The 14,528-nt window shown below is 35.5% G+C and overlaps 1 protein-coding gene across 1 annotated transcript in view; it reads right to left on the bottom strand.

Annotated features, from left to right (window-relative positions):
- DNAH11 (dynein, axonemal, heavy chain 11) overlaps positions 1-14,528 on the bottom strand; it is a 387,500-nt gene that overhangs the window by 297,789 nt on the left and 75,183 nt on the right. The window contains exons 21-25 of the mRNA XM_011973963.1: positions 13,690-13,848; positions 12,691-12,774; positions 11,196-11,354; positions 8,240-8,362; positions 7,372-7,494 (exon numbers count right to left, since the gene is read on the bottom strand). Of these exons, the coding sequence (XP_011829353.1) occupies positions 7,372-7,494; positions 8,240-8,362; positions 11,196-11,354; positions 12,691-12,774; positions 13,690-13,848 (648 nt within the window). The remainder of the gene's footprint in view (positions 1-7,371; positions 7,495-8,239; positions 8,363-11,195; positions 11,355-12,690; positions 12,775-13,689; positions 13,849-14,528) is intronic.

The following is a 14,528-nucleotide window of genomic DNA, read 5'->3' as shown; positions in this document are numbered from 1 at the left end:
GGGGGAAGGAATGGAGTTTCTTCTTCATTTTTTCCTTAGTTTTTTTTTCTTTGTGATCTAACAGAAGTTGTCATTTCTTTAAAATAACTTGTTATATTTTTTCTAAGCCTCGTGGTAACCACAATGCAAAAACCTATAATAGATTCACTAAAAATAAAAAGCAATTAATTAAAACATACTACCAGAGAAAATCACTTAACCATAAAGGAAAACAGTAAGAAAGTAAAAAAGAGGAATTACAAAGCAACGAGAAGATCAGTAACAAAATGGCAGTAATAAGTCTTTAATAACACTGACCATAAATGGACTCAATTCTCCAATTAAATGCATAAAGTGGCTGAACAGCTGAAGAAATATAAAAGAACTATACAGTGCCTACAAGAAGCCCACTTCACCTATAAAGACACACATAGACTGAAAGTGAAAGAGTGGAAAATGATATACCATGCACCTAGAAACCAAAAAAGAGTAGGAGTAGCTATAATTAGATCAGATAAAATACATTACAATCAAGACTGTAAAAAGAGACAAAGAAGGTGACTACATAATGATAAAGGAATCAATTAGGCAAGAGAATATAATAATTACAAATATTAAATATCTGTGCACCCAACACCTAAACTCCCAAGTATATAAAACAAACTTTAATAGACCTAAAGGGATAAAGGGAAAGATAGACTGCAACACAATAATAGTACAGGACTTTAACACCCATTCTCAGTAACGGACAGATCTTCCAGATTTCAAAAACCAACAAAGAAACATCAAACTACACACTAGACCTAGTAGGCCTGACTAACACAGAGCATTCTGCCCAACTACTGCAGAATACACATTCTTTTTGTCAGCACATGGATTCTCCAGAATAGATTATATCTTAGGGCACAAAACAAGTTCCAAAAAATTCTAAAAAGTAGAAATCATATTGAGTACCTTTTCTGATTACAATGAAATAAAACTAGAAATCGTAACAAGAGGAACCTTAGAAACATCACAAACACATGGAAATTAAACAACATGCTCCTAACCAACCAATAAATCAATGAAGAAATTAAGAAGGAAATGTAAAAATTTTCACTCTTCATATTCAATATAGTACTAAAAGTCCTGGTCAGAGCAAATAGGCAAGAGAAAGAAATAAAAGGCATTCAAATTGGAAGGTAGAAGTCAAATTAGCCTTGTTCTCAGATTACATGATCTTGTACCTAGAAAAACCTGAAGATTCCACCAAAAAAACTGTTAGAACTGATAAACAAGTTTAGGAAAGTTGCAGGATATAAAGTAGACATACGAAAAACAGTTGCATTTATATGTACCAACAGATAACATTTGAAAAAAGAAATCAAGAAGACAATCACATTTACAGTAGCTACAAATAATATCAAATATGTAAGAATCAAATTAACCAAAGAAGTGAAAGGCGAAAAGTGAAAGTTTCTATATGAGAAACATTATGAAACACTAATGAAAGAAACTGAAGACACACACAAAAAACAGAAAGATATTCCATGCTCATGGATTGGAAGAGTATTCTTAAAATGACAATACTACCAAAGCAATGTCTAAATTCAATGCAATCTCTATCAAAATACCAATGACTTTTTTCCCACAGAAATAGAAAAAGTTTCAAAATTTATATGGAATCATAGAAGACCCTGAATAGCATCCTGAGCAAAAAGAACAAAACTAGAGGCATCAAACTACCTGTCTTTGAAATTTACTACAAAGCTATAGTAGCCAAATCAGAATAGTACTGGCATAATAACAGACACAGAGACCAATGGAACGGAATAGAGACCCAAGATACAAACCCATACATTTACACCCAATTAATCTTCAACAAAGGTGCCAAGAACATACAATTGGGGAAAGGACAGTATTTTCAATAAATGGTGCTGGGAAAACAGGATAACCATATGCAGAAGAATGAAACTAGATTCCTATCTCTCAATGTAAACAAAAATCAAATCAAAATGGATTAAGAGTTGAATCTAAGACCTGAAACTATAAAACTACTAGAAGAAAACACTGGAGAAATGCTCCAGGACATTGGTGTGGGCAAAGGTTTTTGTGTGTGTGTGTAAGACTTCAAAAGGCCAGGAAACAAAAGCAAAACTGGACAAATAGGATCATGCCAAGACAAAATGCTTCTGCACAGCAATAGAAACAATTAATGAAGTGAAGAAGCAACCTACAGAATGGGAGAAAATATTTGCAAACTACTCATCTGATAAGGGATTAATAACCAGAATACATACAAAATTCAAACAACCCAGTGGCAAAACAAAACAAAACAAAACAAAATCCCAATCTGATTTAAAAATTGCCAAAAAATTTGAATAGGCATTTCTCAAAAGAAGACATACAGGCTGGGCTCGGTGACTCCACCTGTAATCCCAGCACTTTGGGAGGCTAAGGCAGGCAGATCACGAGGTCAGGAGATCAAGACCATCCTGGCTAACACAGTGAAACCCTGTCTCTACTAAAAATACAAAAAATTAGCCAGGTATGGTGGCGGGTGCCTGTAGTCCCAGCTACTCAGGAGGCTGAGGCAGGAGAATGGTGTGAACCCGGAAGTCGAGAGCTTGCAGTAAGCCGAGATCGCACCACTGCACTCCAGCCTGGGCAACAGAGCGAGACTCTGTCTCAAAAAAAAAGACATACAAATGGCCAACAGTTATATGAAAAAAATGCTCAACATCACTAATCATCAGAGAAATGCAAATCATAATACAATGAGATATGATCTCACCCCGATTAAATGGCTTTTACCAAAAAGATAAGCAACAATGGATCCTGCTGGCAAGGATGTGGAGAAAGGGAAACGCTTTTACACTGTTGGTAGAAATGTAAATTAGTATAGCCACGATGGAGAACAGTATGGAGAGTTTTCAAAGAACTAAAAATTTAATCCAGCAATTCCACTACTAGGTATATACCCAAAAGAAAGAAAATCAATATGTTGAAAAAACATCTGCATTTCTATGTTTTTTGCAGTACTAATTTATAATAGCCAAAGTATATAATTGACCTCAGTGCCCACTAACAGATTCAAGAATGGTATATACAATAGAATACTACTCAGCCATAAGAATAATAATGAAGTCATGTCATTTGCAGCAATGTGGATGGAAATTATGTTAAGTGAAATAAGGCAAGTATAGAAAGACAAATATCACATATTCCCACTCATATGTGGGAAATTTTTTTAAAAAGTGGATCTCATAAGACCCACTGTTAGATAGATCAGTAGGGTGACTACAGTTTACAATAATCTATTGTGTATTTCAAAAGAGCTAGAAGAGAAAAATTCCAATAGTTTTAGCACAAAGAAAAGACAAATATTAAAATGATGGCCATCCCAATTACACTGATTTGATCTTTGTTTTATATGAATATATTAAATTATCACATGTACCTCCAAATTATGAACATCTCTTACGCATCCATATGAAAAAACATAAATGTTTTTTAAGTCTGCCAGATAATCTTAGATAAAAACTTAAGAAGATCAAAAATAACATCAAGTATTTTTCCAATCACAGTGGCATAAAAGTAGAAATTAATAACAGGAAGAATTTTGGAAACTCACCAATACATGAAAATTAATTACATGCTCCTGAACAACCAATGAGTCAAAGAAGAAATCAAGAGAGAAATTTTTAAATATATTGACACAAATGAAAACAGAAACACAACATACTAAAACTTATGGAATGCAGCAAAACCAGTTTTAAGAGGGAAGTTTTTAGCAATGAACGTTTACAACAACAAGAAAATCTCAAATAAACAACTTAATGCTAACCCTTCAGGAACTAGAAAAAGAAGAACAAACTAAGCCCACAATCAATAGTAGGAAAAAATGATAAAGATCAGAGCAGTAATCAATGAAATAGAGACTACAACGACAACAAAAAGACCAATGGAATGAAGAATTGGTTTTTTGAATAGTAAACAAAATCAACAAACCTTTAGCCAGACTAAGGAAAAAAGGGAGATAACTCAAAATCAGAAATGAAAGAAGAGTTATGACAACTGATACGACACAAATGCAAAGGATCATAAGAGACTACTATGAACAGTTATACGCCAACAAATTGAAAAGGTTAAGTTCCTAGAAACACACAATCTACAAAGTCTGAATCAAGAAGAAATAAAAGGTCTGAACAGATAAGTAAAGACACTGATTTGGTACTAAAATATTTCCCCTCAAAAGAAAGGCCTAGAACAGAAGGGCTTCATGGTGGAATTCTGCCAAACATTTAAAGAAGAACTAATACTAATCCTTCTCAAACTCTTCCAAAAAAACTTAAGGAGAAATACTTTGCAAACTCACTTTATGAGGACATCATTATCCTGATACCAAATCCAAAAACACTCCACAAGAAAAGAAAATTAGAAGCTAATATCCCTGATGAACATACATTTTAAAAATCCTCAGCAAAATACTAGCAAACTGATTTTAACAGTACACTAAAAAGGATCATTCACCACGATCCATGGGATTTATCTCAGGAATGCAAGGATATGCAAATCAATCAATGGGATATACTATATTTAAAAGGACAAAATGATACGAACATCTGAATATATGCAGAAAAGGCATTTGATGAAATTCAACATCACTTCATGATTAAAAACTCCCAACAAATCTGGCATAGAAAGAATGTACTTCAGCACAACAAGGCTGAACATGAAAAGCACACAGCTAATATACTCAACGGCAAAAAATCGAAAGCTTTTCGTCTAAGGGCAGGAATAAGAGAAGGTTGCCCACTCTCATGCTTCTATTCAATACAGTACTGGAAGTTCTAGCCAGAGCAATCAGACGAGAAATAAAAAGCACTCAAATAGGAAAGGAAGAAGTGAAATTGTGTCTGTTTGCTGATGACATAAGCTTCTATTTAGAAAATCCTAAAAGCTCCATCCTAAAACTGTTAGAACAAATGAATTCAGCATACTTGTAAGGTACAAAATCAACATACAAAATCAGCATTCTTTTATACTAACAACAAACTATCTGAAAAAGAAATTAAGAAATCAATCCCATTCATAATAGTATCAAACAATAAAACACTTAAGAGTAAATATAACCAAAGGAGGTGAAGTATCTGTATACTAAAAACTACAAAACATTGATGAAAAAATGTAGATAGTACAAATAAATGGAAAGGTATTCAATATTTAAAGTTATCCCAGTATTTAATATTGTTAAAATGTTCATACTACCTGCTATTTATTGTACTACCTGCTATTGTGTCTCAAAGCTCATGTGTTGCAAACTTAATCAACAATGCAACAGTGTTTGAGGTGGGACCTTTAAGAGATATTGTGAGGGCTCTGCCCTCATTATTGAATTAGTTATATTAAGAAAGTGGATTCTTGTCAGTCACCATGTGCAAAAAAAATTTTTAAAGAAAAAAAAACATGTAAAAGAAAGTGGGTTCATTATCACGACTGAGTTTGTTTTAAAAGTAAGTTCAACCTTCTCTTTCTCTCTCACCACGTGACGCCTTCTACCATGTTATGACACAGCAAGAAGGCCCTTACCAATGGCAGCCCTTTGATCTTGGACTTCTCAGTCTCCAAAACAGTGAGCCAAATAAATTACTGATCATTGTAAACTACCCAGTCTGCGGTATTCCGTTGTAGCAGCATAAAACAGACTAAGACACTACCCCAAAAAGATCTACAGAATCAATGCAATGTTTTCCAGAAATAGAAAAAAAATTCTAAAATTTAGATGAAATGACAAAAGACCTAGAATAGCCCAGACAATCTTGCGCAAAAAGAACAAAGCTGGAGGCATCACTCTACCTGACTTCAAAATCTATTACAAAGCTATAGTGATCAAAAGAACATGGTACAGGCATAAAAACAAACACATTGACCAACGGAACAGAATACAGAGCCGAGAAATAAACTTACATATTTATGGTAGATTGATTTTGAACAAAATTTAGAAGAACACACAATGGAGAAAAGACAATTTCTTCAATAAGTGGTGCTTCGAAAAGGGGATATCCACAAGTAGAAAAATGAAATTGGACCCTTATCTCACACCGTATAAAAAAACCAACTCATAATGGGTTAAAGACTGAAATGTAAGACCTAAAACTATAAAATTACTGGAAGAAAACTAGGGGAAGTGCTCTACAACATTGGTCTACAGAAAGATTTCTTGAATATGACTTCAAAAGTACAGGCAAAAGCAAAAACAAAGAAATGAGATTGCATCAAACTAAAAAGCTTCTGTACAGCAATTGGAACAACACAGTAAAGCTACAATGCATGGATTGGGAGAAAATATTTGCAAACCATACATATAATAAGGGGCTAATTTCCAAAATATATAAGAAACTTAACTCAAAAGCAAAAAACCAAGTAACCTAATCAAAACAATGGGCCAAGGACCCAAACAGATACTTCTCAAAAGGTGACTTATAAATGACCAACAGATATTTGAAAAAATGTTCATCATCCACGATCATCAGGGTAATGCAAATTTAACACAATAAGATATCACTTCACACCTGTTAGAATGGCTATTATCAAAAAGACAAAAGATAAGTGTAGGTGAGAGTGTAGAGAAAAGAGAACCCTTTTGCACTGTTGGTAGGAATGTAAATTAATACAGCTATTACAGCAAACAGGATGGAGGCTCCTCAGAAAACTCAAAATAGACTTACCATATGATTTGACAATCCCACCTCTGGGTATATACCCAAAGGAAATGAAATCAGTAGACTGAAGACATATCTGTACTCTCAGGTTCATTGCAGCATTATTTACAGTAGCTAAGATATGAAAGCCACCTAGGTGTCCATTGTGAGATGAATGGATAAAGAACATGTGGTATATAAACACAATGGAATACCACCCAGCCTTTAAAAGGAAGAAAATCCTGATTTGCAACAACATAGATGACCCTAAAGGACATTATGCTAAGCAAAATAAGCCAGGAACAAAAAGACAAATAATGCATGATGTCACTTATACATGAAATCTAAAAAAGTTGAACTCATAGAGAGTAGAATGATGGTTACCAGAGCCTGGGGGAGGGGGAAAGAGGAGCTGTTGATCAAAGGGTACAAATTTTCAGTTAGACAGGAGGAATAAGCTTTAGTGATCTATTGCACAGTTGGTGACTATAATAAATAATAACACATTGTATGTTTCAAAATTCCTAAAGGAGATTTTAAGTGTTTCATCACAAAAAAAAAAAAAATGTTAAGTATGTGAGACTGATTTAATCACTTCACATTGTAAACATGTATCAAAATATCACATTCTACCCTATAAATATATACAATTATTTGTTAAATAAAAATAAAATTTAAAAAACATGTGCAATAAAAATATCCATCTTACTTGGTTATGCTCTAGAGTTTCAAAAAGTTGTTCATCAGACTTTAGTAATGGAACGCCTGTTCGATAGTGAACTTCATAAGAAAACGTCATGGTTGCCCAGGTCTGACTGATTTCATTAATAACCTAGTAATCAACAATATAAATTAATTAATGTGCACAAAATTTAATTGAGAATCAACATCTAGGCTATTATCTGGAATTAATTCTTTTTCGATTTTCAAAAATGCAAACTGATATCAAATATTATTGGCTTCAGTTTTTTCCTCCAAGTAATTCACAGTGATGGGGTTTGAAGAATGAATATTATCACATCAAAGGAATGAGCATCACACGGATATCAAACTTCTATTGAATGTGAGTTTATCATCCCTAACCAAAACAGAATTTGAGAGCAAGAAGGGACTTAAATGATTACCTAAATGTTCCGTAGATATTATTTACAAATTAGCCAGCATGAAATAGGTAACGCCTTAAATGTGAATCTCAGTGTTCTGTGTGAATCTGGGTAAGTTAATTACCTCTGTATACCTCAGTTTCCCCATCTGTAAAATAGAGATACTATTACTTACCTCAGAAGATTAAATGGGTTAATATAAATAAAGCACTTAGAGTGGTGCTTTATTTATATTAAGGATATGTAAGTATTTTCTGCTATAATCATCATCATCAACAGGACCAATCCTCCTGTTTTACTATGGCTTAGAATGATCCTAGTTCCTGCTCATCCCACACCTAATGAACAGCAAGGAACAAAGTGGGACTCATCTCTCTAGGCTCCCAGGACATCAAAAGGACTTTTCTCTAAGTTGGCTTCTATGCAAATACCCAAAATTAACCAAGTAGAAATGACCCAGCCCAAGGACACTACCTTCTCAGTCCCCAGCTCTTTCACTGCTTTGTCCACAATCCTTCGGACATCATCTTCTGCTCTGTGTAACTGCAGTGCTAACAAATCTGCCAAAGTTGTGGCTTCATTTATTAAAAACTTGACCTGATTGGGGTGAAAAAAAGGTAGACTTTATATTCCACATACATTAATGGTTCCTTTTGCCTAAAGGCTGGTAAAATGAATCCTAACTAAAATATACTCAAGTCAGGTGCTGAATACATCTCTCGTCTTGAAAGATGTGGACAATCTAAGACATTCCTTTTTAACTCACAATTCCTGAGGCATCACCTGCCAGAAGCAAGGGCCAAAGTTTAGTCACTTTTGTGCTACCCTATTTTCTTTGTTTCATATCTTTCCCTTGTCAGCACGTTTCTTAGCTCCTTTGCCCACAAAACCCATTTTTAAAGAGAATCTCATTGTTCATTTATTATAATTTGGTTGAAATCCCAGGAATCAGATAGTGGCTCATTTGTCTTTTCTTCCTAAAGAACCCTATTCACTGAACATAATTCCCAGCTGCTTCTGTGATTTAACCTAGTTTTACCACTAATTTAATCTCAGTTCATCGGCAAAAAATACTCTTACTCATAGTGTCATTCTTCATATTTACCATGTGAAAAATAATTCTCATTTCCACATTGCCTTGTGACATTGACTCCCCGCTTCCCTACCCTATATTTGGTCTTGAAGACATCCTCAGCTCTTTGACATACCCAAACTCACTCATGTCTCCTGTAAGTGAAGAGTTGAGACAGCCACAGGGTTGCAGGAAAGCCATTTTCTTTCCTGCTTTTGCTAAGAATATCCAGAACTGCTTCTGGGAAGCTGCCACTGTCTGCTCTGCCCCTCCCTACCCTCTAACATTCTTCAGTACCATCCATCCCTCTGCATAAGAGGACCAAACGCCCTGGTTTGCTCAGGACTGAGGGGTTTCTAGCAAGTGGATTTCAGGGATGTAAGACTTTCAGTGCTAAAACCTGGAAAGTCCTGAGAAAACCAGATGAGTTTTGCCAGGCTATCTCTGCATCAATTTTGACCTCACTCTAGAGTTGCTGGGACCAGCGAGCTAGGTCTGCCCTTGAGAAGGAACGAGCAGAGATGTGTAATAGGGCCACCCTGATTAGTTGTGCAATTTGTGTACTGAACATGGACACCAGCCCAGATGACAAATGGAGATGGACGCCAGCCTCTGCTCTGCTGTCCTGGGGACAGCCTGGAGGAGGGTGCCTTTTTCTAAATTGTCTGTCAGAGCAGGCGACTTTTTCTAGCTGGCAAAAAGGCATAACACAGGCAAGTAGAGGCTATGCTGAGACAAAATTTTATGGGCAGAAATATGAGAAGGGGATGGGGAGCAGAGCACATAGTCTACTATACATTCAAAGATTCGATACAAATTTTCTGAATGCACAAATTAATTACAAAGTCTAAATAGCCAATGTCTAAAAGACTCTATAAAAAATACAATAGTGACAATAGCTTCAGAGACCCATTTATTAAGCACTTACTACATACTAGGTCCTTTATATATAGTCATTCATCACTTAACAATGGGGATATGTTCTGAGGAATGTATTGTTAGGTGATTTTTGTCATTGTGTGAACACTATGGAGTGAACTTGCACAAACCTAGATAGCATAGCCTACTATGCAACTAGGGTAGATGGTGTGTAGTAGGCTATACCATTTATGCCATGCTCCTAGGCTACAAACCTATACAGCACGTTACTGAACACTGCAGGCAATTATAACACAGTGCTAAGTAGTTGTGTATCTAAACATACTTAAACATATAAAAGCTACAGTAAAAATACAGTATCTTTTTATGGGACCAGTATAGTACATGTGGTCCAGCACTGACTGAAATGTCATTATGCAGTGCATGACTATGTGTATATATGTGTATGCATATGTGTGTTTTAAATATATGTGTATATATGTGTGTACATCTATATTTTATATATTATATATACATATGTGTATGTGTGTGAGTGTGTGTATATATACACACATATATATAAAATTTCCAATGTGTTCACCCAGTCTGCATGGGAAGTATTATATTTATTTTATAAAAGGGCCAACCGAGTCATAAAGAACAGGCAACTTGTCCCAGATCCCAGAGCTGCTAAGTGTTAGGGTTAGAATTACAAAGCCCAGGCTGTCCCCACTTCTCCACAATGCCCTTGCCCGTTTTCCTACTCTGCAACACCCCTTCACATCCTGAGAGCCTTTCTTCAGTGTGCCCCTCAAACTCCTGATTTGCTTAATGAAAACATACACATATTAGACTTTTTATATATTTAAAACTCATAAAGGTCATCTTCCGTGAAGAGTGCATAAGGTTGTTATATTTGCTTTCAATAGACATAGAAAGGCAAGAAAATAGAAGCTCAAGTGGCATGGACACATGAGAAACCCCTTTATGCCTTGCAATAAAATCAAAATCATCAAAAGACCATGAAAAAAAGGCACCATTATTAAATGAATTATGGGTGAAAAAGAAATCACAATTTTGGATTCCTTTTTCCCACAAATTCACTTTTATGCTTTCTGACCCTTTCCATAGAAAGATTCTTTGCAGCCATCTCACCAGATGGCTAGCTCTATAAAATGTTTTCATATTATCTCACTTATTCCTTGCAGGATTCCCCTAATGTATAAGAGCAGATAGCATCCCTTCTCATTTGATTACTAAAAAGCAAAACTCAAATGAAAGAGGTTAAGTGACTTGCTTAAGGTCATATAGCCAGTAAGAGAAAAAAGGGGAGCAAGAACTAGGACCTTGGGCATCCAGACCACTGGTCTCCTCAAAGAACTTGATCTCCTACGTCTGACGACCTTTTCATAAATTACACTTCATCCTGGATGATGCAAACCAAGAAGTAACACTTCACAGTCACAAAAATATTCAATTAGTGAGACCGAGGATACTGACCCCAATAGCTTTCATCAGCTGGTGCCAATGCCTGTCCCTGAGGGCAGGGCTCTGTAACTCTGTGATGGCCCTCAGGGAGGCTGTCATATCCTTAACCGTGCCTTCCAGGCCTGTGTAAGCATCCCAGATGCGGACTTCCTTGTTGAGTGACCCAATTTCCTAAAGAAAAGTGGAGGATAAAACCTGGCTCCAAAGATATAACAACAAGTACGTATTAATAATTTGCCTCCTTTGGAAGAATAAACATACATTTCCCAACTCCCGGATTAGAAAAGAGTGAAAGCATTTGAACTCCTAGACCAAGGACCAAAACCAGAGAAACGGAAAGGGATCCACTCATTTGTACATTACAAGTCTATTATGTACAAGCCACTTGGATACATTGCTTTCTCATTCACAAGATCTAACTGAATGTCCCATGAGGAAACACAGGTAAGTAACAGAGTTCACAGGACACGTGCAATAAAGAATGTTTCCTCTATAAACATAAATAAATGGAAACAGACTGTTATTGGATTACTAAGATCTCCTTCGGAATACATGACTCATTTAAACAATAGCTTTGGAATGATGATTACCTTTGAGTGCCTGTTTCTTGAAACTTAAATATTTCACCATCTTAAAATGCCAAATAGGTCCCTTGACTTGGCTGGTCCTCTCAGCCCAAGGAACGACATCAGCAATTGTGAATGAGAAAACCCATAAGAAAATAACTAGAACTCAGCACTAAATAAAGGGCAATGTGACCCCATGACATCCAAAAGAATGAAGGGACATTTTAGTTTGGGTCTTTGGGACTGGCATAATATAGGGGAAAATACAGGCGAGAGTGGGTAGGAGCCAAAGCAAAGAAGCCCTGGGGTGGAAAAAAGCAAATGGCCCTGTCACTTTTAACTGCCTTTCACTGATATGCATTCTGGCTTTATCCAAAGATGCTCTGTCTTCAGAGGGCATACTGCTATGCAGAAAAGATATCAAAGTCCAGTAAGTACCAAATTACAATCGGCTCAGTTCTGTATATGTTGAGCTCCCTTGGGATACCAGAGTCATTAATAAGAACAGAGATCACAGTATTCCACATAAATCCAGAGGTGGCATACTCCTATTAGTTGCCCGAAATTCCAGAACCAAAAGGTACCTTTTCAGATACAAAATGTTTACGGTTGCTAAGTAAAGAAATCAAAAGCTTTCAGAAGTCTGACCCCTTGGCCCTGATAATGTTCCTCTCTGTTCTAGGAAGCCGTAGGAAGCTCATAATTAGAGTAGCTTCTCATAAATTCATTAACCCTAATATGCTTCTATCAATTCACTCACAGAAAGGCAGGCTTGATTAGAAGTGCAACTGACTAAGGGTGAAAAAAACACTGTCTGTTATCACTCTGTTAGAAGTAAATAAGTACATGCAGCCCAATACACCAGATACTAGGTTAGGGGAGATGGAAGGAGGTGGTGCTGAGAAAGATAAATTGTTGTAATAGACAGTTATGGAACTCGCCTTGGCAAACCTTCTGAGTTCTACATCCATCTGTTCCACATTAATCTGTCTCCACTGGGTTTTAGTCCAATTATCAATGCTTCTCTGAAAACGCAAAAGCAGATAAAAGTGTCAACAACATTTGGTGAAAGCAAGTCTCTGCAGCAAAATATATAAACTGATGATACACAGTAACTCTATCATCCAGTGGAAAGTCAATTTTTTAAATATTAACTGCACTTGTCAAAACTTCCCTATCACCAAAACAAAAAAGTTGTCAGAACATGTCAAACTAAAGGCTAAAACATTATGATATATCAATTTCTAGTAGCGATGATAAATTCCATACACATACCATCATTATCACTTAATCCTGTGTACTTTGAATAAACTGATAAGTAGATTAAATAACAGACTTTTACAATTCTACATGTAATAAGCTTTCACATGAAAATTTTCATCCATTATAAACAAAACTCTCATTAACCATTTCTTGACCATATTTTATAATTATATTTCTATATGGCTTTCAATTACCTTAAAAGATTATAGTGCTCGTTGCAATATGCCTCATTCCCTAGAACTTATTTTTTCACTTAAGTTTTTAACTTAATTAACCATATACAAATTATTTCTAGTAAGGGTCTGTTTGTATATGCCCAGGCATGTAAGTATAAGCATAGGTACATGTATGAGTTGGTATGCACAGATGACTACATGTGTAATATATATTTATATATTAATTTTTATTTATATTCTATACAATCTCCCCAAAGGATTTGAGGCAGTTAGCTTATTATACAAAGTTTCATCCTGAACTAAAAATAAAAACAACTGCTATTCAAAGAATAATAATCCACTAACAGAGATATATGAATTCTAATTTGGGGCTGGGGTGGGGAGCTAATTTCCACATATTTCAAGGCATTACAAAACCCAAACAGAATGCCCAGGCTCTACAAACTGCATATATAAAAGAACTACTAAACAAAAAGCAGATTTTGAAAAAGCACATCTTACTCGAACATAAATGATGACATCCCACAGTCCCTTGAGCAATTTTATTTCTTTGCGACACTGTTTCATTTGTTTGTACTCTGGAAGAGCCACTTCAAAAAGACGAGTAGATTCTTGCATCTGCAACATTTCTTCTTCTAAGGCCTCGAGCTCTTGATTTGCCTAAGGAGAGAACATAAACACCTGCACACAAACTGCCAGAGAAAGAGAAGACACGCAGTTCTGGAGTTCTGGTTATCTCGACATTTCAATCTTTGATTTTTAAAAGGAAAATAAAAAGAAATCTGCAGCATAATTATTGGCAAAATGTAGAAGGTTTTAGAAGAGCAAACTCAGCTACTCAAAAAGTGAGAATAGACTACTATTAAACACAGTAACTTAACAATACTCTCCCTATACACGTATTTTAGCAAAATTTCCTCCTCATCAGACTTCTCTGAATACAATTTTTCCTCTTGGTTTTTGTACTGAGAACTGGGGAATTCTCTGAGGAACAAAAGGTGGGGCTCTAGAAACTTCCACGTAAGAATGAATTATCTTTTTAATAATGACTTAGTTTATTAAAACTTTCAGATTTAAAAAATACCCTACAGATTATCAATAATATCAAATGCACTGAAGAGAATTTGTGAAATAAAGCACAAAGCTAAAAACACAGCCCAGTATGAAAACATCACCATATGACTATCTTTATCAAGGTTCACTTATATATGCCATCTATGCAGAACAGTTTACATTTTACACCAAACTTAAATACTGGCATGTTTTTTCTTTTGTGATGAACCAACTCTTAATTTTCATCTTTAATTCACAAAATGGTACTATGTTTACATGGTAAAAGT

This window comes from Mandrillus leucophaeus, unplaced genomic scaffold (assembly GCF_000951045.1).
Source record: "Mandrillus leucophaeus isolate KB7577 unplaced genomic scaffold, Mleu.le_1.0 Scaffold140, whole genome shotgun sequence".
Classification (NCBI taxonomy): Eukaryota; Metazoa; Chordata; class Mammalia; order Primates; family Cercopithecidae; genus Mandrillus; species Mandrillus leucophaeus.
This window is presented reverse-complemented; position numbering and strand designations above follow the sequence as displayed.